At 41.9% G+C, this 27,548-nt stretch overlaps 1 protein-coding gene across 11 annotated transcripts in view; it reads right to left on the bottom strand.

Annotated features, from left to right (window-relative positions):
* Positions 1-27,548, bottom strand: part of IPO11 (importin 11) — a 250,522-nt gene that overhangs the window by 222,912 nt on the left and 62 nt on the right. For 7 of the 11 annotated variants that reach the window (XR_007773522.1, XM_050946893.1, XM_050946898.1 and 4 more), the window contains exons 1-4: positions 27,424-27,537; positions 25,831-25,971; positions 16,926-17,069; positions 5,473-5,573 (exon numbers count right to left, since the gene is read on the bottom strand). Coding sequence is in view for 10 of the 11 variants with exons in the window: in XM_050946893.1 (XP_050802850.1) it covers positions 5,473-5,573; positions 16,926-17,063 (239 nt within the window). In the remaining variant the exon portion in view is untranslated. Of the gene's footprint in view, positions 1-5,472; positions 5,574-16,925; positions 17,070-25,830; positions 25,993-27,423; positions 27,538-27,548 lie in introns of those variants that run through there. The other 4 variants (XM_050946894.1, XM_050946895.1, XM_050946897.1 and 1 more) reach the window with 4 other exon arrangements.

Genomic DNA, 27,548 nt, shown 5'->3' with positions numbered 1-27,548 from the left:
CACAAAGATGGACGAATACATGCACTTATGAGACCTTTTGTGATCAACTTTTTATTGACTTCCAGCAGTGTATATAAATCAAATTGCAAGCGGTTGTGTGTAGCTAGGTAATATACACAGACTTACGACAGATTTATCTTGGTTGCAGTCCATTATTAACAGACTCAAATCCAACACATATACTCACAGATAATTTGCAAAAGGAAATAAGATAAATATAGAAAACAGGATCAAACTGATACTGTGTATGAAATATTATGTACAGAACTGTAAGCTGATGCATAACAAGGAAGGAAAAGCAGTGAGGGACTTAACGCAAATAAATAATACTTTTTTACTTTATCCTTATACAGCACAGTACTTTTCACCAAAGTATGTTACAAACCAAGTATTTTAAAGTACGTTACAAACAATTACGCCTCAAAACACATGAGGTTATTACATATTGTATTTTCACCTAAAGTTAAATTAAGCTGCACAAAGATTAAGTGACATTGACACAATGCAAAAAAACATGATAATAATTAAGTCATTCTACTGATTTTTAAACATGCATTTTCTTTTTTTCCTTTCATATCATCACCACAGGGCAGCATTAAAGCTGTTTGGATTACATAATAGTAAATGTTTATAACCTAACGTGTTTGGATTTCTTAAAAATTAAACCTTAAACTCTGAATTTCCCTAGCTTAATACTTGATTTTGGGATAACTACAATATCCCTGTAATGTGTATTTTTATCCTAAATTATTGAGATGCACTATCAATTTTAATTCCATCTTAGCACTGTTTTGTCTGGGAATTTCCTTGCTTTTACGTAATTTACAGATATATACATGAACACTAAAGCAAGAATCTCCAAGAGAATGTTATAATGTGATAGTTCTAATTATATGACAATATGAAGTATCAACATTAAATCATTTTATTATAACTTGTATGACCAGATTCACAATAATTTACCCAACTCTAGAGTTGTACAAAACACACAGACCAATTAAACTGACTTCAGAGCTGCTTTGTTTTGCCACAGCAATGCAAAACAGTGTAAATCCCAGTTTTCCCTGTCCCTGTTTTTGTATCTCCCTATATTCACTTGTGCACACAGAGAGACCCCCTGCCTCCTACACTACCTACATTCATCTGCATGCAAGTTCCCCCTCTCTCGCTCTCTATATTGAACAGATCCAGAGCCAAAAGTAGCTTTAGAAAATAAAATTTTAGGAATAACTCATTTTTGCCATAAATTTTCAGTTGTGAAAATCAATCTGTCAGCAGAGGCAGAAGCATAAAACTTCCTTCAGAGAAACTTAAGAACTGTCCTCAATCAAAATGGCCTGTAATCTCCTTTTGTTCTCAACGAGAATGAACCAAGTTGCCTTCTGGGAAGCCCCCCAGATCAGTGGCCAGGATCCAGGCAGCGTGAGCGCCACTGAACATCAGCTCGCATGCCGCCTCTGGCACACATGCCATAGGTTGCCTACCCCTGCTATAGTGGAAAATTGAGGGTCCTTTTGAAGAGGCAGCATTTGAGTGAAAATTCTTGATACATGTAGCAATAACTTACTAGAAAAACAGATTAGGAACGATAAATTCCAGGCTCTATGGTCAACTTTTATGCAAATAAAGTTTTACGCCTTCCTTTCATATTTATTTTATGTAACTTCTTATACAATTTGAGACTATATATTACTATCTAATTTAACCATTTCTCACTTCTGTAACATACCATATTGCATACGACTGTAGTTATATCTTTTTTAGAGAAGTCCGAATGAAACAATTGTTAGACAATGGCATATTGTGCATTCAAAATAAGGAATTTTAAAATATTTTATCAGGATTTACAGATTATATAAGGCCTGAAAAAAAAAATACACACATTAGCTGTTAGCACATGGAAAGATCTCTGGCAAAGGACCTAAATGATCATTTTCAGCAGAATGTAAGCTTTCACCTAAATCGTTTCTATTAAGCCTTTATGGCTGCAGAGAGACACTTGCAAATGTTAAATGAACCAGTGTTATCTTCCTGAGTTTGCTGACAGTTCCAGAATCTATATTCCTTTTCACAGTTTTCTCAAGCAACAGAGAGAAACACAGACACTAGCCAGACTGTCTCCCTTCCATGATTCAGTTCTTTCAACAAATACTACTAAATTTCCTATTGTTTAAAACTTATCTTAAAAATATACCTTTTACCCTAGTCTAGACAAGCCTTAAACGTCCAAGTTAATACAATACAGAACAAAATGAGATGTGTTCTTACATCAAACATTTACAGCAATTTTCCTAGTTTTCAGCGAGGTTCCTCTTCAGCTACATCACACGTACTCTCCTCTCTCCTACTCCTCAGATTAATTTAGACAAATGTATAGTACATGGGTAAATTTTCAAAAGTGCTTTAAGTCCAATTTTCAAAATCAATTTAAGCATTTAGGAGCCTAAGTCCAATTGACTTTCAATGAGACTTAGATGCCTTAGCATCTTTTTGGAAATGGGACATGGACACTCTTCAAAATTTTACCCTACTGTTTTTGAATAGCTCTATAAAAGTGGAAAATATATTCAGGAAACAGTAATTCCAATTATTGATCTGAAGTATCCAGATGCCATTTAAAAAAACAGACACTACCATAATTTTATTTGGTCAGACCAATGGTTCTCAAACTGTGGGTCAGGTCCCCAAAGTGGGTCGCAACCCCATTTTAATGAGGTTGAAAGGGCCAGCATTCGACTTGCTGGGACCTGGAGCCGAAGCCTGAGCGCCACCCTGTCCCGGGATGGCGGGGCTCAGTAGCCGGGCTTCATTCCGCCCTTCCTCCTCACCCACCGCCACTGGGTCATGTAAGTAATTTTGTTGTCAGAAGGGGGTTCCGGTGTAATGAAGTTTGAGAACCACTAAGTTAGACATATCAAGTATGTCTTAAAAAATAGCCAATCTCAAAAGCCTACACTTCTGAGTGACATGTTCTGATATTTGTAAGCTACTGTGCTTACAATTAAGACATTTAATCTTCATTGTAAAAGTAACTATTACAACAGGATACTCTTGGGAAAAACAAAGAATAAAAAAGCAATTTAACTGATAAATTTCTGCATACTTTTTCATTTATATTTTGTTATTTAACGGGAACTCATCTCATGTGCCAAATTTTCTTTCCACTCAATCCCACAATAGTCATATCTGTTAAAGATATATACCCAACTCAGCCTTCATATAAATAAACACAATATGAAAGATTCAGGGTTAGGGTTCTACTACAGGATCAAGTAGCAGAAGATGGACTATTCAGGAGAAAAATCTTCAGACACAAGCATCTTATGATAAGGAAATATGGCAAAGTGCTAAAAAGCACTTGAAAAATTGATTCATGCACAAGTTACATATCTGAGGTTTATCCTGAATGTATTGATCTTTCTAAGAACTGTCAAGTGCACAACAGAAGAAAACAAGCAAAAATATGCTCATTAATAGTTACATGTACTAAAATGTCTCAAGACACTTTTAAAACAAGAAATTCATGTTTACAGAACACTTTTTTCTGAATTGATAAGCAGCTCATGTGATGCAACAGTGACATCTGCTGGGTGGTAATTCACCATCCATATTATGTTGAGCCTGCTACAAAAAGACTTGCTGGAGAGTCAAAAACCAAGAGAGAGAGAGATTGTGATCTTCCCTTAATATTTTAAGTTGTAATATAACAACTAAATTATGGACAAAAATAATTATTTAACAGAGAAAATCACAATAGTACCATTTGCTAAATTAACTTCACTTCAGTGCTAAAATTCATGGACTGAAAAGCTAGATAGGCAACACTACTAAATTGCTTCAGTTGGAAGCCAGAAAGATAGGAGTTGGCATCAGAGGTACTGAAATCATTAAGGTCTGGACAATTAAACACTTTTTTTCTTTTGGCAGGAGAGAAGGAAGAGGGATACTTGTCTTGATATTTTATAAAGTGTGGAAAGAGGAAAAACTGAGGCATTCACTTATTCAAATAAGTATTTTCTTTTGTCATCCACAGAAATCCAGGATGAAAGACTACTTCTCTTGAGCACTCACAAATCCAAGCACAAACCTGGTGTAAGAGTATTATTCAAGTTGCTACCACAATAACCTAATTGAGGGGCACCAAATATACAAGAATGAAGTGAAAAGCAATCCACAGTAGCAAGGAAAACAATGCAGCGAAGGAACACAAGCTCAGAAAAGAGGACAGCTTCCCAGAGAAAAACTAGGAGCAGGAAAAGCAGCTTAATGAGGTGTTGAATATGTAACAGATAGAATCCTAGAGATAACTGGCCAGATTATAGCCCCTGCCCCACTCCAGTGACAGACAGGGAGCTGTGAAGAGGCCATAGTAGACTGGGCAATTACCCAAACTCTTTTTCGGCCCCTTGCATGGGGGGTGTATTTGTAGCAGGAGGGAGAAGTGGCCATAGCATTCAGCACTACAGATACTGATACTCCTGGGGGAATTCTGCGTGACTGCATGCCTGCAGAAAACGCTCCCCCATCCCCCACAGAATCCTTGTGCTTCCCTGCAAAAATGTGTGTGCAGTTTTTGGGGGGATCTGAAAGTCTTAGTAATGACAGACGTTTGAAAACAGTAAAGGCTCTTTTGGATATTTTATGGGTACTCTTATGCTGAATAGTCTAGAACTTGTAGATCTGACACACACACCTACAGTACAATAAATGTAGGAAATTAGAGATCAGGGAAGTGTCTCAAAATCTGCCTTATGACCTACACCCTTCCTTTCTGTTCCAATTCTGGGTTATTTTGATGGTCTGGAAATTCACAATTAAGGTTCCACGAATAAACTTAAATTTCACCATTATTCTTGTCTACCAAATCATATACCTAAAATGTACCTGGGGTTGCTATCATAATATTAAACGATGTATAACTATATATGTCTTACAGGATGGGGGTTTTTTCAGGCGTAAATGTGAGTACAGATTTTTTTAGGACTCCCAGCACTATATCAGGAGATAAATAAGGAAGGCATAATGGGGTCAAAGTCCAATAGTGCTCCTATAACTACAGTATTCTGTACAATACGCTTCCAGGATTGTCACACACCATGTCACACTGACGCCTGCAATGTCTGTTGAATAAGTGTGAAATGAGGGAAACGCCTGCAAGCGTGGTTGAGAGCTCCTTTTGTCTTTTTGTCTCTGTCTGCCCCAAAATACACGTAAACTTGCCTAGACTGTGTAACACGGTCCGTAAAAGCAACGCAACACAGACCAAATTGTAAGTGTCAAAGTATGAATAAACTAGTTCATTAATGAGTTTTTGGCTTTTTCACGTCCCTTCTAGCGCTGAAAATTAATATGAATCCATAACTTCCAGGTACACACTTCTTCCCTCCTATCAGTTATAATTTTTTGTTTAACAGTGGTGAAACTGCAACAAAATCTACTCTAACATGTAAACAAAGGAAACATACAACTTACTGTGGTGCCACACGCCTCCAATAGCGGTCAATTCCATTTTTAAAGTACAGCACAGCTAACCACCTTACATTTACATCCAGAGTATGATTTGTAAAGATATTCTGTAAAGAAAAAAAAGTTTAAATATTATTAACTTCTTGGTCTGGTCCACAAGTCTCCCGAAGTTAAGACTTTACCTTTCTTCCAATCATCATAATGAGTGATAAATTTTCCCTCATGTTATCTTTAATGTACATACACAGCATATGAGACCTGTGTTTGTAAGATCTCATTCGGAAGAACCTCCAATACAGTAAAATGATTGAACTCCATTTAGTTACATCATGGGAAAATACTAGGCTACAGCTAGCTGGATTTGAATTGTTATTCCTTGGAGTCTAGATAAGTCAAACCTGAAGATTAGACCTCTAAGTGATGACTCTGAGGATGCAACAACCTTCCCAGATCATCTTATCTTGCTATTAAACACGCAGAGCATGGTGAGGGAGGTGGTATAAGAACCTAGATAGAGTAACTGATTTAAACAACAAAAACTGGGCATTGTTGATTCATCACCCTCTAAGCATGTTTGCTTTGACTGGAGAAACTAAACAAATGGATCCAGAAAAGTAATATGTATTGTTGGTGAGAAGAACATGGAAGGCATTTGTATAAATCTGTGTGGGTGGGTGTTTTATATATATCTATATCTAACTATCCACAGGTTTGGTGGTTATTGTATTGCTGGCAAACAACTGACCATGGGTTAAATCCTGCAGGAACAAAAAACAATAGCTGTAGACAGAATTCAATTCCCTGTTCGGTTGCACAATACCTAGTCTCCTTGTCCAAACAACCCCAGCCCTTGCCCACCCAAGTGCCTCATCTGATCCCAGTCTCTCCTCAACAGCACTTACTGGCTCCCAGTCTCTGCATCCCAGTTTCCCTCCTCAACTTCCAGACCCAGTCTCTCTCAACTCCAACACCCAGTCTCCCCCTCACTACTCCTCAGCCAGCCTACAGTCCCAGTCTTCCTGCCAGACTCCTCCTTTCAATCTACTCCTCCACACCCACCCTTCTGCAAGTCCAGCTCTTGTCCACTCTGAAAATCAGCTTGCTCTAGCATATGCTGCCTGGGCCAAGCAAACAGGTGGTCACTGACAACATAGAAGAGACCACAGCAGACCAGAACTGCAATTGCAAGAAAAGTTCTGCTCAGCCAGGAATATGCCCAGTCAGAATCTTTGAGAATTTAGCAGCTACAATCGAAGAAGTCATCAGTAAGTATGTACTAAGTGTAATATTTAAAAGGTTTAAAACATGAACAAATTTGAGTAGACTTTCATAGGGAAATCAAAAGTCATATCCCTGACAAAGTCCACCTCCCTTACTAAACTTCAAAACCCTACCCCAAAGCATGAGGGCACTAGGGCTTTTCAAATTACGTTCCGGTGACTTCTATGATGAGCAGAACAACATATCTTTTCCTTAACCTTGTTCTCAGAAATGCCTGCTAAGTTTTAGCTGAAGTTTTCCAGAAAAATTCATCCAGAAACAGAACCCAGCATGGAAAATTTCAGCCCAAATGGTAAAGTCTGGCAAAGTTATAATCAAATGAAAAGAGTATTATAATGGAAAGTGTCGGTCAACCTTAACACGTGAAACCAGCCCCATCTATAATACATGTTTCTTTTATTTTTAATCTATACATAATTGGAACCTCTAACTTTGATTCAGACAATGGCCTTTCTCCTCTAATAAGGCAGAAAGAACCACTGCCTACTACACAGTAACTGTGGTTCTTCAAGATATTGTTTGTGTGGATTTCCACTCTAGGTATATATGAGCCTCATGCACGAGAGATTGGATTCTTTTAAACAGCAGTGTTCACTGAGGCCCTCTGTCCACAGTGTGCCCTGTGCCTCTTTATGCTCCCTGTGAGGACATAAAGGACAGAGTGTCTGTGACCCTTCCCTCAGTTCTCCCATAATTCGGAGTCTATAGTAGCCAAGATTCTGAAAGCAGGATAGAGGGTGGACACACTGGACAATATTTTCCATGCCATATTAAAAGAGGGCAATACAGAACTAATTCAAATTTAAAGAGTTCACAAATCCCTTGTCTTCAGGCCCCCAGTAGGCTCCAGGTCAGGAGATGTAACTGTCTGTCTACACTATTATCAAGACAAGGATAAAATACCGAGGGAGAGATCTAAACCATTGATGATTGTAAATCAGCTGATACAAATTTTCCCAGATTCCTTACAAAGTGAAGAGTGACCAGGTGATCACATTTCTTAGACAGAACTACATAAGATACAAATGGGGGTTCCCATTTAGATAGTCATTTAAATGGAAGGATAGATCCAAAAGAAGGTAAACAGGTACTTATAGACATGGGAATAGGTGAATCAGCTCAAGAACAATTGAGTGGGATCAAAGACATTGGTCCTAGAAGTCAAAAAGAAATCACTGGGAATCAATCAGATCAAAGAGTCAGGGTAGCTCAAAGATGCATCATCAATACAACAGGATAGACATGAGAGCGGAAGAAACAGTCCAGATGCAGAACACGATTAGTATATGGTCTAATCATAGAATGCAGGGCTGGAGGGGACCCCAAAAAGTCATCAGTGCCAGCCCCTAGCACTGAGGCAGGACCAAGTAAACCTACACCATCCCTGACAAGTGTTTGTCCAACCTGTTCTTAAAAATCACCAGTGATGGGAATTCCACAACTTCCCTTGGAAGCCTATTCCAGAGCTTAACTACACTTTTCCTGGTATTTAACCTAAATCTCCCTTGCTGCAGATTAAGCCCATTACTTCTTGTCAGACCTTAGGTGGAGAACAATTGATCACCGTCCTCTTTGTAACAGCCCTTAACAAATTTGAAGACATATCAGATCCCCACTGAGAGCGTGGCTACACTCGAAACTCCAAAGCATTGCTGCGGGAGCGCTCCCGCGGCAGCGCTTTGAAGTGCAAGTATGGTCGCAGCTGCAGGCACTCCACCTCCCCATGGGGATTAGCTTGCTGCGCTGGAAGCTGTGCTCCCAGCGCTGGGGCACTGTTTACACTGGCGCTTTGCAGTGCTGTAACTTGCTGCGCTCAGGGGTGCGTTTTTTCACACCCCTGAGCGAGAAAGTTGCAGCGCTGTAAAGCGCCAGTATAGCCAAGGCCTGAGTTTTTTCCTCAAGATTAAATATGCTCAGTTTTTTAAATCTTTTCTCACAGATCAGGTTTTTAAAAATTTTTATCATTTTTGTTGCTCTCCTTTGGACTCTCTCCAATTTTTTGGCATCTTTCCTAAAGTGTAGTACCCAGAATTAGACCTAGTACTCCAGCTGAGGCCTCTCCAATGCCAAACTCAGCAAAACAATTACCTCCTGTGTCTTATATATAACACTCTTGTTAATACACTCCAGAATATTATCCTTTTTCACAACTGCATCACATTATTGACTCATATTCAGTTTGTGATCTACTCAGGGGCGGCTCTAGGCACCAGCTAAACAAGCCTAGGGTTGCAAAATATAGGGGGCGGCATAAGGCTGGGGCCCCAGTTCATACCTTAAGCAGCATACCGGGCTGGATCCTGACGGCCCAGGGGGCGGTAACCAGCCTGTTCTGCCGCTGGGTGCAGGGGAGCAGGTTGCCGGCTAAGTGGGGAGGGTGTACCCGCCGCTCTCCCGCGGGCAGCGGCCAACCCCGACCCCTCAGGCGGGAACCGGTAGCATGGGCCTTTCCCGGCTGCAGAGGACAGGCCGCTCCTCCTCGGCTTGTCCCCGCTGCTGCGAGCCAAGGAGCGGCCCATCCTCTGCAGCCGGGGCAGGGCCGCGCTACTGGCTCCCGCTTTGGGGGGGTGGGGGTAGCCGCTGACCTTGGAAGAGCGGCGCGAACAAGCCGAGGAGGAGCGACCCATCCTCTGCAGCTGGGGCAGGGCCGCGCTACCGGTTCCGCTTGGGGGAGGGGATGGCCCCTGACCGCGGAAGAGCAGCGGAACCCAGTAGTGCAGCCCTGCCCAGCTGCAGAGGACGGGCTGCTCCTCCTCGGCTTGTTCGCACCAGGGCCGACCGGGGGGAGGGTGTCTTGTGCATGGAAGTGGGGCAATTTGCCCCAGGCCCCACAGGGGCTCCCACGAAAATAGCTGAGGCTCGCCCCCACCATCTCTCCGGTACCTCAGCGCATCCTGAACTAAGCTGCAGCCGCGTGGTTCTGGAGGGGGGCCTGAACTCTGCCCCGCTCGGAGCCGTGTGGTAAGGGGGCGCGGCTGCGAGCTCTGGGCCGAGCGTCTCCTCCCCTTACCACGCAGCTCTGAGGGAGGAAGAGCTCAGACTCCCCGGAGCTATGTGGCTGCAGCGCTGTTCAGGGCCGCTTCTCGACACGTGCAGTAAGCCGCGGGTAAGTGGCCGGGGCTGGGGGGTTGGCTAAGGGGCAGGGAGTCCCAGGGTCAGGCAGGTGGCAGGGAGGGGGCAGAGGTTCTGGGGGGGGTGCGGTCAGGGGACAGGGAAGAGGGGGTGAATTGGAAGGGGTTGGAGGGTGGTCAGGGGACAAGGAGCAGGATGGGTTGGGGATTCTAAAAAATCTCATTTCATTTGAAACGTTTAGCAGGGTTTTTATTTGTTTTGTTTTTTTGTTTGTTTTTCTGCTCTTGGTGAAAAAAGAACCAAAAAAGCCTTCAAGGTTTTCAATTTGTTGTTACTCTTCTACCCCACCTCCTTTTTCTCCCTCTTTACCTTTTTCTCTCCCCACCCCGAGAGGGAAAAGGAGGTGAGAAGGAAACCCCGAGAGAGGAAAAGCTCAATAAAAACCATTTTTAAAGACTTTAATTTAAGAGGAAAACAAAAGTTGAATGAAACATTTTTCTACACATTTTTTCTTAAATGTTGTTTTGATTGAAAAAATCACCCAGCTTTAGTTGTAACCACACTGCCTTCTGTATGCTCCTTATGCCTAGCCTGAATGGCCCACTGGCCTGAGTTCAGTCTCATAGGGGGCACCTGCTAAATATAGCTTGCTTACCTTAACCCTCAGCTTCTCACCCAGCCTCTGTCCCAGTGCCTAGATATCTGGCTGAAACTATTACTTTTGCTGGATGGCACGAGCACATTCCTCCTTCTGACCTATAACTGAGTCACTCCTTGGGCAAAGAAGAAAAATAGTGTATTTCTGCTCTGCAGATTAACCACAAGATATTTCTACATTATTTTAGCCAAGTATGTTCTTGGCCTGCCTTCTATGGCTCAGTTATGTGGAGGTAGGTGAAAGAGTGGGTGAAAAACTGGTTGGAGGACAATAATCAAGAAATGGTTATCAATGATACACTTTCAAAGTGGGGAAATGTGTCCAGTAGGTCCCACAGGGGTCCAGCACTATTCAATATTTTCATAAATCAATTGGATAATGGAGTCGAAAGTTCACTTAGGCAATTTGCAGATGATACCAGGCTGGGAGGAGTTGAAAGCACTTTGGGGGACAGGATTAGAATTTGAAATGCCCTTGACAAATTGGAGGATTGGTCTGAAATCAGCAGATGAAATTCAGTAAAAACAAGTGCAAAGTACTGCCTTTAGGAATGAAAAATCAAATGCATAACTACAAAATAGGGAATAACTAGCTAGGCAGTAGTACAGTTGGAAAGGATCTGGGGATGACAGTTAATCACAAAGCGAATGTGTCAACAATATGATGCAGCTACAAAAGAGAATAATATCATACTAGGTTGTTATGACATATTATGCAACCTTGTGCAGTATCTCTGGGGATACATACTTTATTAAGCTTATGAATGGTTTTTGTATCACTGTGGGCCAGGGACTGCATGCAACTTGGGGCCGTGGAGGAGAGTGAGGGGGAATGATACCACAGCTCCTTCAGGAACTAAAAGCCGTGGATGGTGATTTAAGGTGAAACACTCAGGTTGTAAAGACCTCCAGAGAGGTACCATGCCTGGGATGCTTGCATAAACCGGTTCAAACCAGGTTTTCCAGAGACCAACTGACTAAGAAAGGAAGTTTGGCATAAAAAGTCTACATTTAAACTGACTCAAGGCCTTCTTTTGATTCAGCAAGCAGACAAGTCCTGACCAAAAATGCAACCCCTCCAGAAGGGCTGGAAGAACTTTGGCTTACTAGGGCCCCCATCAGATTGAGCAGTGACATCTGATAAGCTTTTAGAGTGTGTCAAACATACAGTTAAGGGTTAATTCCTCTTTTGCCTGTAAAGGGTTAAGAAGATCATATAACCTAGCTGAAACCTGACCAACAGGACCAATAAAGAGACAAGAGACTTTCAAATCTGGGAGGGAGGAAAGTCATTGTCTGTCTGTTGTTGTGTGTGCTTTTGCCAGAGAAGATCAAGGAGGCAAGCCATCTAACTCCATTACAATTCAAAAGTTTTGGATTTTTTTAAGCAGAAATTTTTATTGTTTTTTTAAACAATCAAACACAGCAAGCAGCAAATATTTGGCCACACACTTCTGAAACCCCAACTCATGTTCAGGTTTTGGCAGACTTATTTCAGCTTTTTCAATTAGAGAAATCACAACAAATTTTGAAAGAAAGCAGACATTGTCTGTGATTTTTTTCTGCTTTTTAAAAACCCTTAGTTTTTGATTCAAAAAAAGTTTTGACGGAAAATATTTTGTCCAACCTTTTTAATGAGCTTTAGCACCTTTTAGCACTAGCTGATGCTGAGAACCAGTGATACCTTGTAAAGGTGACTTGAAAAGAAATTTTCTCAAAACTGAGTTTGTGCTGAGATGCAGAAGGTTTTTAAATGTTTATTTTTCCCAAGGCCACCTCTGGTTCACGCCACTGCAAGCTGAGGAGCAGCCTGTCCTCTGCAGCTGGGTAGGGCCACGCTACCGGCTGCTGTCTCGGGAGTGGGGGTGGCCGCTGTCCGCGGAAGAGCGGCGGGAGCCAGTTGCGCGGCCTTCCCCAGCTGCAGAGGATGGGTCGCTCCTCCTCGGCTTGTCCCCGTTGCTCTCCTGCAGGCAGCGGCCATTCCCCAGGCGGGAGCTGGTAGCGCGTCCCTGCTCCAGTTGCAGAGGACGGGGGGTAGAGGGGGAGACACATGACGCCCGGGCGGGCTGCTCCTCCTTGGCTTGTCACCACCTCCTCCTCCACCTCCCCTCTGCGCCACCTCCTGCCAGGGGAGGGGAGAGGGGAGCAGAGCGGCAGCCTGGGCTGAGCCCAGCTCGTGCCAGGGCCAAGGCGAAGACCAAGGATGAGCGAGGCTGGGATCCAGCAGCAGCTCCAACCCCTGGCCCTGGGAGCATTGGTGACGGGAGCTGAATCCACCTCGGCCCAGATCCGCAGCAAGGTAAGAGTTGGGCCAGATAGAAGAGTTTTGTTAAAATTAAATGTTAAAATTACATTAGTAGGAAATGGTTTTGTTTCACTAACTACAAATTCTCTGTTTTCATTTTTTTTTTATTTTAAACTGTCAAAACAAAACTGCAAAGTGCAAACATGTAAAAGCAAAAAAATTCGGGGGGGGGGGGGGGGGAGGGGCAGCCAAAATTTTTTTTGCTTGGGGCAGCAAAAAACCTAGAGCCAGCCCTGGATCTATTATAACCCCCAGATGCTTTCCAGCAGAACTATCAACTCATCAGTTATTCCCCATTTTGTAGTTGTACATTTGATTTCTCCTTCTGAAGTGAAGTACTCTTCACTTGCCTTTATTGAATTGCATCTTGTTGTTTTCAGACCAATTTTACAACACAATAAATAATGAATGTTCTATCCATGTGGTTATGATAAAGGGATATAGTGAAATGGAAGCTGGGCTATACAGCATCCAGGATATTTTACTCTATATGGACACAGTATACTGAATGAATATAACATTATAGTTAATTTAATGTTGTGATTTATATTCTAAACAAGGTTAATAACAAAGTAGGAGAGACCCAGATCTCTCCTACTGAAATAAGTTTGACTTTACTGTTAAACACAAACATCTCAAAATGTATATTAATTGGTGAAGGTTTATGGTGGAAAATTTTAATAAGAGAATTAAAAGATGGTGTAGTCATCTCATAATACCCAGTGTTATGCATATATGTCCCCCCGCAGGTATTTTTTTACACCACAGAAAACAGATTCAGCTGGACAGGTGCTGCAATTACACCTTTTCCCCCACCAAGGGCTGCTGTGGCACCAGAACAGAAGGTAGCCAGCTCTCGCACTGGAGCAGCCAGCCACACAGAGGCAGGGAGCAGAGGTTGTGTTCCTCACAGTGCCTACCATGGGGCCAGGTGAGGAAGCATGGGATATGGGGGGGACAGACAGAGTGGGGCACATGGGGCTGCTGGGGGTAGGGAGGTAACAGACTGGGGTTCAGAAGAGCTAGTGGGGGGACAGACTAGGGTGAGGGTACAGGTGCTAGTGGGGTGGCAGCATTCAGCCAGAGCTGAATGGTAATGGGGATACAGGGACACATGGAGACAGGGGAAGGAAAGAGACCGAGTGGGGGTCCAAGGCCACATGGGGATGGGGGAAAGGAGGGTAAAGAGACACTCGGGGATGGGACTGCATGGATGGCTTAGTGGGGGTGCAGGGACAAATTGGGACAGGGGAGAAGGAGTGTAGGCTCACGTGGAGACAGGAGCAGATGTTTTTGACTGAATGGGAGTGACTAGGGGGTCAGACAGGGTCTGCATGGGGGAGGCTCCCCAGCTCCCGCCCCACAGTCTCCCTCCCACGCCATATAAAAGAAAAACTGTTCCGTACTTCTCCCACCTATATCCAACAACCCTCCAAATTCACTCCCCAGACTCCTTCCCAACAATTACTTCCCTCTCCCTCAGCTCCTCCATTAGCCCAGACTCCTCCAAGACTTTGCACTGTTTCTGAACCGTGCGGGAAATATGTTTCTGTATTGTAGTTCAAATGAATTATTATGCAAAGTTTTGTATTAATATGCTAGTAAGGAATCTATTTGTTAAAAAACATTTCCTGAATGTTTTTTGTTGTCTGTGTTGTTATAGGCATATTTGTTGACAGATATTCTGAAATAAATTACCAAAATAATTGAAACTGGTGTGATTATATTGTGTTAGTAAGATATGCCGAATTTTACAGAATTTTAAAATACTGTGTGTCAAATTTTTAATTTTTTTTGGCACAGGATTTACTCAGGACTAGACTGTATACATAAGACATTCAGGAGGAGGAGTCTGAAGCTACACTTCATGGTGAGAATGGATTCTGAGACCTGGAAGAGGGAAGTACAGAAGACAATAGTAGCAGCAGACATGTGGGAAACTGTAGCAATGGAGGGAAGAGCAACACAGTACAGGAAAAATAAGTGTTTAAGATACTTTTTTGCCACAGCTATAAGTGATTTTCTAAATCATTCTAACACCACAAAAACTTCCATTAAAATACTCCTGGGGGAATTCTGCACTACTGCGCGTGTGCATAATTAATAAGACCTACATATTTTTATTTTTTTGTACAGAAAAAAAGCTTCTGCCAACATATTACTGTAGTTCTGTCTTTTTTCCAACAGATGGCACTGTGGTGCAAGAACAGCAGCCTCTCCCAGCAGGAAATAATTTCTTCCGTTCTGCCTTTTACCCACCAGACAGCACTGTAGTGACAGAACAAAGCAGCAGCTCCCCACCCCCAAGGACAGAGAAAGAACCTGCCTTCTTCGCAGTGGGCCAGGTTAGGAAACAGGGGCTACTGGGAGACAGAAAATGTGGGGTGCTGGGGGGGGGGTCAGACAGAAGCTCATAAGGACTAATGAGAGAGGACACACTTGGGCAGGGCTGAATGGGAGTGGAGACACAGGGGGACAGGGGACAGCGAGGTGCAGGGACACACAGGGCCAGGGGAATGGTTGGGTGGGGGCACAGAGACACATGGGGACAGCGATGGAGGGACAGGGACACATAGGGACAGGGGAGTGTCTGGGTAGGGGCACAGAGACACGTGGGGACAGGGGGAGGAGGTACTGGGACAGGAGAGTGGCTGACTGGAAGCACAGAGACGAATGGGAATAGGGGAACGGGTACAGGGACACACAGAGCCAGGGGAGTGGCTTGGTAGGGACACAAGACACATGGGTATGGGGGAGGGGGTACAGAGCCACACAGGGACAGGGGAAGGGGGTGCAGGGCCACATGGGGATGTGGGGAGTGGGTGTCTGAGTGGGGGTGGAGAGACACATGTGACCAGGGCATTCAAGGACACATGGGGGTGCAGGAAAAACACAGGGATAGGGCAGATGTGCCTGACTGAATGGGAGAGGCTAGGGGTCAGCCAGGGTCTGAATGGGGGAAGCTCTCTAACAACCCTCCCTGCCCCCCCGGGGATGAAAAACTATAGAAATGGACCAATTTCTGTCACAAGGGTGTGAGGTGTGGGGAATTGCTGAGTGTAAGTATCACCTTCCTCAGCCTCAATTCCAACCAGATTGCCACAAATGTAGGGCTCTGCAGTTTCAGGGAGTGTGGCTAGATAACAGAGGCAGAATACTGCTATTCTGCACTTATTATCTTACTTATTCCCCTTCAAATCTGCAGAGATTTCCTCATGTAATATAGTGCTGACCCTCTCTAAGATCTTCCACAAACTGATCCCCTTATAACTCTGTGTGTGTGATGGTAGTAGTGGTGGTGGTGGTGGTGGAGGGATTTGGGGACTGCTGTCATAAGGGTTCCTGAAGAACCTTACTGCCATTTTGGGAGAAGGGAAGTGGAGACATTGAGAGTAATGCAGAGGCTTCTGGGCCACCAAGCAAACATTCCAGTCCTCCTGAAATATAACAAGATCTGTGGGAAAGCCCTGCAAATATCATGACAGCAACTGGTTTGAAGGGCCATGCTCACTCAGCACTCCAAAAGAGGCAAACCACAAACACCCCTCATGGGAGGATTCCAAGGAAATTGCAAGATGAAATTTACTTTCCCCATCCTCCTTTCCATGCAGATATTATGATTTGGCCCACAGTCATACTTTACTACAATAGTCTGACATATGGCAATTGATTTGCTTCCTGTTTTTAATGATTATTTTTATACAGACATTTAATTTAGTCATACTACATCAACTCCTCTAAAAAAGGAAATGTGGAAGTTTAGAGTACTACATTCCCCTCTCTTTGTGATTAAGATATGAATCACTAAAGCAAAAGACAAGTACCTAGTCACTGAAGACTTAACTACATTAAAAAATTGACTTGTCACAGATGACATGTTATTAGCAACAAGCACTCCTGAACCAGTGTTGAAAATGGTTTACTTGCTACCACTGATAGGAGAAAACCATTCTCAGAACTATTACAGAAACAAGATTGAGACTTATTTCCTCCAAGTACAAATAAGTGCAAGTGATCAAGTAAGTGTCCTGCCCACCTCTTCAAAACTTAGTCAGCTGACAAGTAACAGTAAAAGGCTGAATGGTAGAAAATTACATATATATAGTCAAACAGGTAATGAATAGCACTTTTCACTCCAGCTTACCAACAAGACTGAATAAAAGCCCGGCTGTATCTCCCACTGCTTCAACTGCTCCTCAGCTGGTTTCAGCACAGCAGTATCTTGACTAGTGGCTTGGGTCAGGACCTGCAGAACAACAGTGCTGGCACTATTGAGATCCATGAAAATCTGATAAGGATATTGAAAAAGGAAAAACATTAATGTACAGATTAATGAAAGATGCTGAACACTGCACTCCCAATCCAGCAAACCACCTAAGCACGTTTGGTTTTAATCCCCTTATAGGATCGAGCCCTTACAAAAAAAGTACATACTTTTCTATGGCACACAACACAATTGTATTTAAAGACTTGAATATATAAATGAATTTATCCTCACACCACCTATGCAAGGCACAGTATTGCTGCCCATTTTACAGATGGAAAGTCAAGTCACAGGGCAGTTAAGTGACTTGCTTAAGGAAATCTGGGGCACCATTACAGAACCCAAATTTCTTGAGTCCCAATTTAGTGCCTTATCCTCAGAACTATTTGCTCTCTCTAATGCCAAGAAAGAATATAAGATACCAGAAAGAATATAAGTTTAGCAGCTTTCAACTTTCAGTGGTGAATCTGCCTATTGACAAAAGAAAAATATAAACATTAAGATTGTGATAAACTATATCCTTAACTTATCCTTTTTTCCCTGGAATGGTACAAGTACTAGAAGAAAGGCAATAAACAGTCTGGTAGCACAGAGGATACAACTTTGGACATAAATTAGCCAAAGTTCTTCCAGTGTCTTCACTTGTATAACAGCCCTTCTGAGAGCATATAAGCTTCATACGTTTTAGTAGGAGAACAATCCCACAATCTATGGTTGCAAGTTTTCTCCATATCCAGAGCCTTACAAAAGGTCAGGGTTTCTTGGAGGCATTTTTTTTATTAGTTACCTTTCTGCAAAGCACAACAGGCTCAGAGCAGTACTGTAAGTAGCTTCAACTTTCGCAACAGGCAGAGCACAGCCTGGGATGATATGAAAGTGTCAGATGAGCGAAAATTAAATATTATCTCTTTTGCCTATTCTGAATAAAATGTTGCTTTGTTAAGAGTAACTGATCAATTTCCAATAGTTAATTTACACAATCTCATACATTTAAGCATTTTATACCTGTTTAAATGAAGAGGCTAGATTGTAGAGCTTCAAAATTAGAGACAAAAGATATAGAATTTTTTAGGAATATTTGCACCCATTAGGCATCCATATTAATACACATAAACCTAATTCATCTGAACAGGGAATACTACTTACTTTTCCACAAAACATAAATATGTTCTTATGTTTTTTTCTCTTTTAAATGTGAAGTTATAATGACCTTGCTGTCCAATTAACAAAAAATCAGTTAATGCAACATTTGCTTCTTCTACGTTACTCATGGGGGAATTCTGCAGCAAAAAATTAAAAATTCTGCACATTACATCAAATTCTGCATATTTTGTCAAAAATAACGCAATCTAATCACCCTAATCACCCTAGTGTCAATTATTTCAGTAATTTATTTAAACTACAATACAATGGATGGAGAATAGGAGTGGGGAGCATTGGAGGAAATCCCTGAACACCCTTGCCTAACAGTAATGCAACTAGGTTTGACACTTTATTTCTAATTATTAGTCAACAATATATGCAGCCATATGCTCAGTGTTACATCACAGACAACTGAAGAGCAAGTGAGGGCTGGGGAATCAAACTCATAATTTAAATTGGCTACTGACCATCTCCAGAAAGGTCAGTAGCAAACAGTTCCTGGAGCACATTCTGATAGGAATTTTTTTTCGGCCCAAAAATTTAGACCAGTTCTAATCAGTAAAGCACCATAAGTATTTATAAGGCCACACTATCCTTTACATCACTCTGGCAATGTAAAAGAGCCTTAAAACTTTTACACCTGTTTTACACTCTTGAGGGAATTCACAAAGAGAATGGGAACAATTCACTAAGCAGGCAGGCTGCTACATTCTGCTCTGTCTGAGAGGACAGTGCCTGTCCCACATCGACCTCCTCATAAACATACCAAACCGAGCGTGCTACAATAGTGAGCGAGAGGGAGGGAATGTGTTTCTCTTTCACACAGTAGGAGGGGAAAAAAACTTTTTTGAAAATTATAATAAAACCATAAAAATTGGCAGAGGCAAGTGTAGTAGGAAATTATTTTTTTACTTTTTAAAAACTGACTAGATTTAAAGTTTAAGATTTCCTCTTAAAAACTAACCTATCTTTAAGAAGAAACTAACTGTTTAAAAGTTGGACAATTTCACTAGTTTAGAACATGAATTAATTAATATAATCATGAATTAATAATGTAATTAACTAAAATTCTAATTGTACAAACAAATCAGGTACAGCTACAGTACTGGCAAAGAAATTGGTATAAATCAAAGGATTACTTAAGCAAAAGCATTTAAATCTTGCATTGCCTAGATCCTAAAGAATCCAGTATAACAACTCACTCATAGCCAGAAATCTCAATTTGTGATAAAATAGTATGTTATATTGCCACCAATTGGTAACAATTCATTCAATCTCTTTCCAAGCCTGTAAAGTTATCTACTTTGTAGCCTAAATCTAACATTTTATCAGTGTTGCTAAACAGTACTGACAACAGGCTGCAGAGAGCTTCCCACGTGGTGAAGGGGTCCCAGGCACCTTGCCACAAGGTGTGGGGGAGGTTGCAGTCCTGGCCCAGCAGAACAGAAACTCTCAGTTATGGCTGCAAGGAGGAGAACAAGCACCTGAGCATGGGGTAGGCCACCCTGATGCTGAACAGTTCCTGCTGAACAAGTGGAGTCATGACAGCAAAGATGCACAGCTGCAGGGCCAGTGACATCTGATACCTACAGGTGCAAGGCGCAAGGAAGGCTGCAGTACTGGTGAGGCAGGGCAGAGGCCTTTGGCCAGGACTGCCAGGAAGAGGATGAGCCAGCAGCCGCAGGGGAGGCCACCCTACTGCGGAATAGCTCCTCCCAGGGTCAGAGCCGTTCAGCAGCGTAGTGAACTCCCCTTTGGCTAGGGTCTCATCCTCCTCCAGGTCATAACTGGGAGAGACCACAGCCTTCCTCACTCATTGCCCATGCAGGAATCAGAGTCATCAGCCCTGTGACAGCAAAGGAATCTCTCTGCAGCTCAGTGTCATGGCCCTGCTCACTAACTCCCAAGACAGCAGGGCTGCAGAGGACTTTCTGTGCTACCAAGGGCCGAAGACATCCAATCCCTGCAGGCACAAGTGCAGGTGAGGGCAGGGAGGCTGCACTCAAGTCAACTGTTACCAACAGATTTTCTTCATCCCTTTCAGTATCTCAGCTGAAATTGATGTTTACCAACACCTATCAATTTACAATGAATCCTGCCAAGCCTACTTTTATTTAAAATCAAGTCACACCTATCTGAATTATTTCCCTGTCTTACTTCTGAAACAGGAATGGAGCATGCCAAACATTCTGCAGCAGATCTTTCTGCTCTGGAATTTAATACTGTTGCAACAATTCTTTCCAGCATTTGTACACACACAGATAAAGAGCTTACCAAAAGCCAGAATGTTGGGCAATATGTAGTTTTGTTGTATCATTTTATGCAAAAGAAAATGTCATGGATTAAGAAAACATGTATAATGTCAGCACCCAGAATGTGTTCAAGAAACAGCAATGACAACAGCACTTCTTTTAAGAGAAATGGAGGCAGATGGTGTTTGCATCAAAAGAATTCATTTTTCCAAAAGACCAAAAAAAACCATCTGAAAAGGCACATCATTGAAAACAAAGACTTATCCAGAATGTCAGATTATACTTTCCCAATAATATACTTGGCAATGAAAGAGAAATACAGAATGAACAGAACTGTTGCTTAATAGAAGATTACTTATGAACTATTCCATGATGCATCAGCGAGTTCAATTGTATGAGTTATAATTTCTTAAGAATGCAGGCTATAGTTTTGCTAATTATTTTACCAGTTATCCCTTTTACAAGCTCTCATTTTTAGAATACGCTATCCAGATATTAGATTGGCACAGTAACACTTTTATTATTAAGAGGAGTTAAGTTTCACACTTAAAGCTGGAATTCAAGTTCTTTGTTTCGTAATGCAACACTGTGTATGTTCCCTGAGCTTAGAGCACAGAATCTGAGAGTACATCATGAATTTTCTGGAGATTTCTTAGCAAAATCTGTTACTCGGTTTGTGAATTAAAATTAATTAAAAATGGGCTCTTTAAGAATTTTCTCTCCATTGTGTGATCTGTCTCTGTAGCCCTTTTGCTAACAAATGGCTGGTTTGTTATTCACATTTTCCATATAATTAAGACTTATCAGTCAACTTTGAATGTATATTTGAGGAAGTTAAATTTAGTTAATTACAGTCTATAACTGTCTTTTACTACCTTTCCCAGTATAATCACAATCTTCCCTTACTCAAAATGGCTACTATTTCCCATAACTTACAATAGAACTAGAAATATCCCTGCCCTCAGTAAATTTCTTCACTGTGTGAATTAAGCCAAATATTTAAAAAAAAAAAAAAAATACGGAAAAACAGGAATTCTACCATGTGCAGCCTTAAGGATCCCTCCTGGATCTTCCTCTTTGTGGATAGCCATTAAAGCAGGAATTAACAAACTCTTTAGGAGTGGGTTAAGGAACTGTTTAATAAACATCAGAAAAGTGCTAGAAATCAGGACTCCTAGGTTCTTCTCCCAGTTCTAGGATGGAGTGTGTCTACCGGTTAAGAGTAGTGATTAGATGTAGTCAAGCACAAATATTTGTCAGATTATTTCATAGAGGCAGTGGGGTGAGTAGATAAGACAGGTCTATGCTACATTACATATCAGGGTTCCATTTCCAGCTCTGCTAGAAAGGATCATGTACTATCTCTGTTACTCTTACTAGTAAAATGGGGTGACTGATACCTTAATACAGAACCTTATTTATGTGGCTAACATGCAGTCAACCTACATTTCTTTACAGTGGACAGCACTTCCACTTGCATCCTCCAGACTGGAACATGCAGTCTCCTCAAAGGACATCACTAATGGTATTTTAAATATCAGCCAGTAAATAGCCTTTAGTGTCATGGAAATTTACCAGCCCAGATAACAAAATCTTCTCACCAACTCTGACAATAACAATATTGAAAACCCTAATATTATTCTACTTTTCATCAAGTAAGCGGACAAACTGAATGTGGCATGGACTGAGGAATGCTCCAGAACAATGCTTGTTAGATTCTTCACAATAAAAGCAAAGGCACTACACAAGTACAACAATATCTAATAACCAGTGTATGATTTATCTAAGTTACAAGAAACATGGTTGAGTGGGCTCTGCATAAAAGGGTTTTCCCCACACACACACACACACACACACACACACAAAATAACCAAGTGCCAGTCAGGTTTCTGCATTCATATATAAAATCATAATTAGGAGGCATAGCATTGGCAAATTCTCGGAAACTTGGATAAGTAATCCCATAGATCCTCAGCAAGGACAGAGTGCACAGAGGTTATTATGTCTTAGGTAGCTAAATATTTACGGATTTTTTTTAATTTCAGAACTATTGATAAAAATATCTGTCAAAATTTCAGTACTTCTAGTTAGTGAGTGGGGCTAATCTCTCCTTTAGTAGGAATGCCATTTTACTCATCGTTCCTGGTATGGTCCCCAGGATTTCCCATATGATTATATGATGTGAGACTGAAACTCCTTTTCCTAATAGAAAGCACTGAATATGTTGTTGTGCCTTCTATTTTTAAAATAACCTCAAATATGTCTAAAGCCCAAAATTATTCTGGTATACTGAACTGCAACTTCACATCTAATTTGCTGTCCAATACAAATCAGGTGACTATATCATACAAGAAGTCATTTGTACATATTCTGTACTTCACTCTCACAGACATTATTAAAAAAGTACTTTCACACAAATATGCATGCAAACATTTTAACTTGCACCTCGGCCTGTAACTGATTAGATATGCTTTTAAAATACCCCAGAGGAGTTTGATATTTCTAGTAGTGTTTCCTTCCAACTGGAGTCTCAAACTGTTTTTCTAAAAAAAACGATTTTATACTTCGCTAACGGTGGTATCAATGATGCTGTATGTCAAAAGTTTCTACTGGGTTCTGCAAAAACATATAGAAGTAAATTTGCTACTTAAAGTATTACTCATGTCACTCTTACTGGTAACTGAAACAGAAAAAAACTCTAGGAGTATTCTGTTTAAAAAATAAGAAAAAAAACTGTACTGTTTTTGCCTGATCTAAGTCAGGCAACTCAGCAAAGAAGGAAACTAGATGTAGGTAAGAAATAGTAAGTGACAGGATCTTCACATCCATCCTGATTCTGACAAAACTCCAGGTAACACGGAGGGATGAGACTTCTGTTTTGATATGCTCTTAAAGAAGGTTTATATCAATCATAGAAATGTAAGGTTGAAAGAACCTCAGGAGGTTGTCTAGTCCATCCTTCAACACTAAGATGGAACTAAGTATACCTAAACCATTCCTGTCATGTTTGTGTAACCAGTTCTTAAAACCTCCAACAACAGGGGCTCCACAACCTCTTTTGGTAACCCATTCTCGGTCTTAACTATCTTTATAGTTAGCATATTTTTCCTGATATCTAACCTGAATCTTTCTTAGCGCAAACTAAGCAGATGACATCTTGTCCTACCCTCGGTAGACATGGAGAACAATTAAGCGTTGTTCTCTTTTTGACAACCTTTTACATATTTGAAGACTTATGTCCCCCATGAGCCACCTTCTTCTAGACTAAACATGTCCAGTTCTTTCAACCTTTTATCATAGGTCATGTTTTCTAAACCTCTTACTTTTGTTGCTCTCCTCTGGACTCTCTTCAGTTTGTTCATATCTTTTTAAAGTGTGGGGGCTAAAACCTGACACAAAATCATCCACAAATTTCATTAACATACTCTCCATTCCACTATCCAAGTCATTAATGAAAATATTGAATAGTACTGGGCCAAGGAGAGATCCCTGTGGGACCTCATTTTGATACCTCATCCCAGTTTGACAACCACCATTGGTAACTACTTTTTCAGTACAGTCCTTCAACCAGTTGTGCACTTAACTTACAGCAATTTCATGTGGACTATATGTTCCTAGTTTGCTTATGATTATGTCATGTGGGACTGTGTCAAGTGAACAAGAGAAAACAAAAAATCAGCTCTTAAGTAAAACCAGGGAAGTGGAGGTCAGAGGGGAGACACAAGCCAGGGAGAAGGGGTAGAAGAGCAAAGGAGAGGGTAGACGAGGGTAGGGAAACAAAGCAGTAGTCTGAAGACCGGGACTGGTGGTAACACCCAGAAGACGAAATCAGATTACCTATAAAATCTTGATGGCAGGAATGGTCTCTTAATATATGTTTGTACCTCACCTAGCACAGTGAAGCCCCAACCCTGACTGGAGCCTTTGGGTATTACTGTAATACAAATAACAAATTGCAACAATAAGAGGACATTGCCAATGGGAAGATGTCAGAGGGAGGTAAGAGACAATACTTGGAGAGGGCAGCTGATGAGGAAACTGACAATAGCATCTAGCATAAGTAGAAGGGAAAAGTGCCCAAAGGGATAACAAAAAAGAATTTCCCTCAGTTTGGTGAGCAGAATGAAGGAGAAGCCCTCTAATCCGCATGTATACATTTAGTGTAAATTTCAGCTTGAAGTTTCAATCTAATACAGGTATGCACAATGGAGGATGAGAGGAATACTTCCTACTGAGTTCAAAAGTCAGAAGTCAATGCATTTTTTTTAACTCATGATTTCTTGATCTGTTTTAGATTTTTAAACTTGCAAGGTTAGCAATACTTGCTCCTCTGACTTTTTCACCTCCCTCCATGATTAATAAATAGATTTTATTCCCTCCTGGTTTCTTCAATCTATGCTTTGTAATGTTATTTAATGCACATAATGCAAAGCAATAAGTGAGGCAATAAGACAGACATAATTCTATAAATTGAAAAGATATGGAAACAAATTATTAAACAGTAAATTTGTAAGCACCTCGAGGTTAATACAGTATTACGGAAGAGTCAGCATAGATTCGTCAAGAACAAATCATGCCAACCAAACCGAATTTCCTTCTTTACAGGATTACTGGATAGAAGAGAAACAGTCGACATAATATGCCTTGATTTTAATAAGGCTTTTTAGTCTCACATGACCTTCTCACAAGCAAACTACAGAAATGTGGTCTAGGCGCAATTACTATGAAGTGGGTGCATAACTGGCTAAAAAATCATAGCAAAAAAAGTAGTCTAAATGGCTTGCTGTCAAAATGAGGATATCTAATAGGGTGTCAGAGGGGTTTGTCCAGGGTCCAGTACTATTAAATATTTTCATTAATTACTTGGAAAATGGGAGGGAGAGTGTTCTTATAAAATTTGCAAATGACACCAAACTGGGAGGAATTGCAATCAGTTTAGAGGACAAGATCAGAATTCAAAATTACCTGGATAATTTACAGAACTGGTTTGAAAACAACAAGATGAAAGTTAATAAAGATGTGCAAAGTACTACTCTTATGAAGGGGAAAATCAAATAATGCACAAATACAAAATGGGAAATAACTAGTTAGGAACTAGTACTGCAGAAAAGGATCTGGGGATTATAGTAATCACCCATATGAAATAACCCCTTCTTATAATGACTGTCATGGTTTATGCTGTAGCAGATTACAGTATCATTTGGAGATCAGGGCTAACATATGCCCATAATGATTATTTGATCCAAAGGTTTGCAAAAGCAGTGTGGCTGTCAGTCTCTTAATTTTCAGAGAAGCCAAGATATCATCCAATACATACCATGGAAAAGGTGGGATTATTACATACCACATGTACTAAGGTTATTTTCTAAGAAGATGGAAGAGTAACTCACCACTACTGGGACAGTCCTTTCTCCAGTTCTGGTGAAAAATGGTGTTGTGAATGGGTCCCAAATCCGGCTTTTTCAAAGACCTCTAAGAAGAGATGGCAATTCTCTAACTGGAAGGCTAATTCTGGAAGAAGGAGCAATCTTCTGGAAGAAGAGAGAAATAACCTAAAGTGAGAAAAGCGCAGCCTGTGAAGAAATATGGAGTTAATACCTCAGTCCTTCCAGCTTCTCCAACGAGAAGCAAGGAAGCCAGAAGAAAACTATTGGGTTGGAGGTGTGGGGTTGGAGAAATGGATAATAGCCCACTTTCTCCTCCACATCAAAAGGAAATACTTGGATACATCTGTACAATACAAGACTAGCTAAGGTTATAGCTACACTATGAGGCTTTTAGGGATATAGCTGTGCCGCTACAGCCGCGCCACTAAAAGGCACACAGTGTAGCTGCTATTTGTCGACAGGAGAGAGCTCGCTTGCCAACAAAAAACTTCCACACACACACCCACGAGCGGCAGCGGCTGTGTTCACAGCTGTTCACACCAGCACCTTTTGTCGGTAAAACTTTTGTCGTTCGGAAGGTGTTTTTAACATTCATGAAAGACAAAAGTTTTGTGAATGAAGTGCCAGTGTATACAAAGACTAAGAATAATCCTGAACAGTCTTCTCTGCACCTAGAACAGCAAATGGCATACTGTATCAGAGTGGTCCCGTATCTTGTCTCTGACCCTGAACGGTACCAACTACTTCAGAGAAAGGTGCAAAAAAGCATGTAATGGATAATTATGGAATAACCTGCACAAAGGGGAAGTTTCTTTCACCTTTCTCCTTGTTTCTCCCCATCAACCTATGTTACAAACAATTCTTATTTTTTCTTCCATAACATAGAGAACAAATCTGATCCTCTCTGTTCTAAGAGCTGAAACCTTCCTCCACACCCTGATTAGCCCCCATTTTGATTGTTGCCACCTTTCCTCTGCCCTACGCAGCACTCACATCTCCTCTCCATACAAAACATAGCAAGGGAAGGCACGTTCCTGGTCTGACATGACCATCTCACACATGCCCTTGGAATCCTTGCACTAGCTCCCCACTAATCACCACATCCATTTTTTTTAAAGGTTGTGCTCCCTTTAAGGGCCCCACAGTTAACACATCCAAGTCTCGGACCTCACTTCCTCCAGCATCCTCCTCTCACCCTCCCGCCCCCGTTCCGCTAATTATCCCTGCCGAGGTGCAGGTATGATCCTTTATCCTGTATGCTTCCACGAGGGAAAAACTCGCTGTACTGCTGGGCAGGAGGGCGAGGTAACTAACGGGCGATCCCCTCGTTGTGGACTTTAGCGATCTCTCGGGACTTTTCCCAGGATGCACATTGGGGTCCCTGGTCCAAGTGTCCCGAGGCCGCTTCTCCCGCACGGCGCGGTGCTGGGGCCCTGCCGGCCCGGCTACACGGGCGGCGGCTGGGGCCTTCGCTCACCCTCTGGGCCGCTCCCCCGGTCCGGGCGCCCCCGCCACAAACAGTCCCCAGCCCGGCCAGACTCTGCCAGCCCCCGAGGCCCGACCAGCCACCCCTCAGCCCCGCGGGCCCGGGCTCACCGTTGGGTCAGAGCCGCTGCACGTGACGCGACCCCCACCTCTTCCGAAGCTCGCGCCACGAGCCGGGACCATTCGGCAATCGGCTGCAGCTAGAGCAGACACGCGCCCCCTACTCCCGGCGCGTA

The sequence above is a fragment of the Gopherus flavomarginatus genome, chromosome 3 (genome assembly GCF_025201925.1).
Source record: "Gopherus flavomarginatus isolate rGopFla2 chromosome 3, rGopFla2.mat.asm, whole genome shotgun sequence".
NCBI lineage: Eukaryota > Metazoa > Chordata > Testudines > Testudinidae > Gopherus > Gopherus flavomarginatus.
This window is presented reverse-complemented; position numbering and strand designations above follow the sequence as displayed.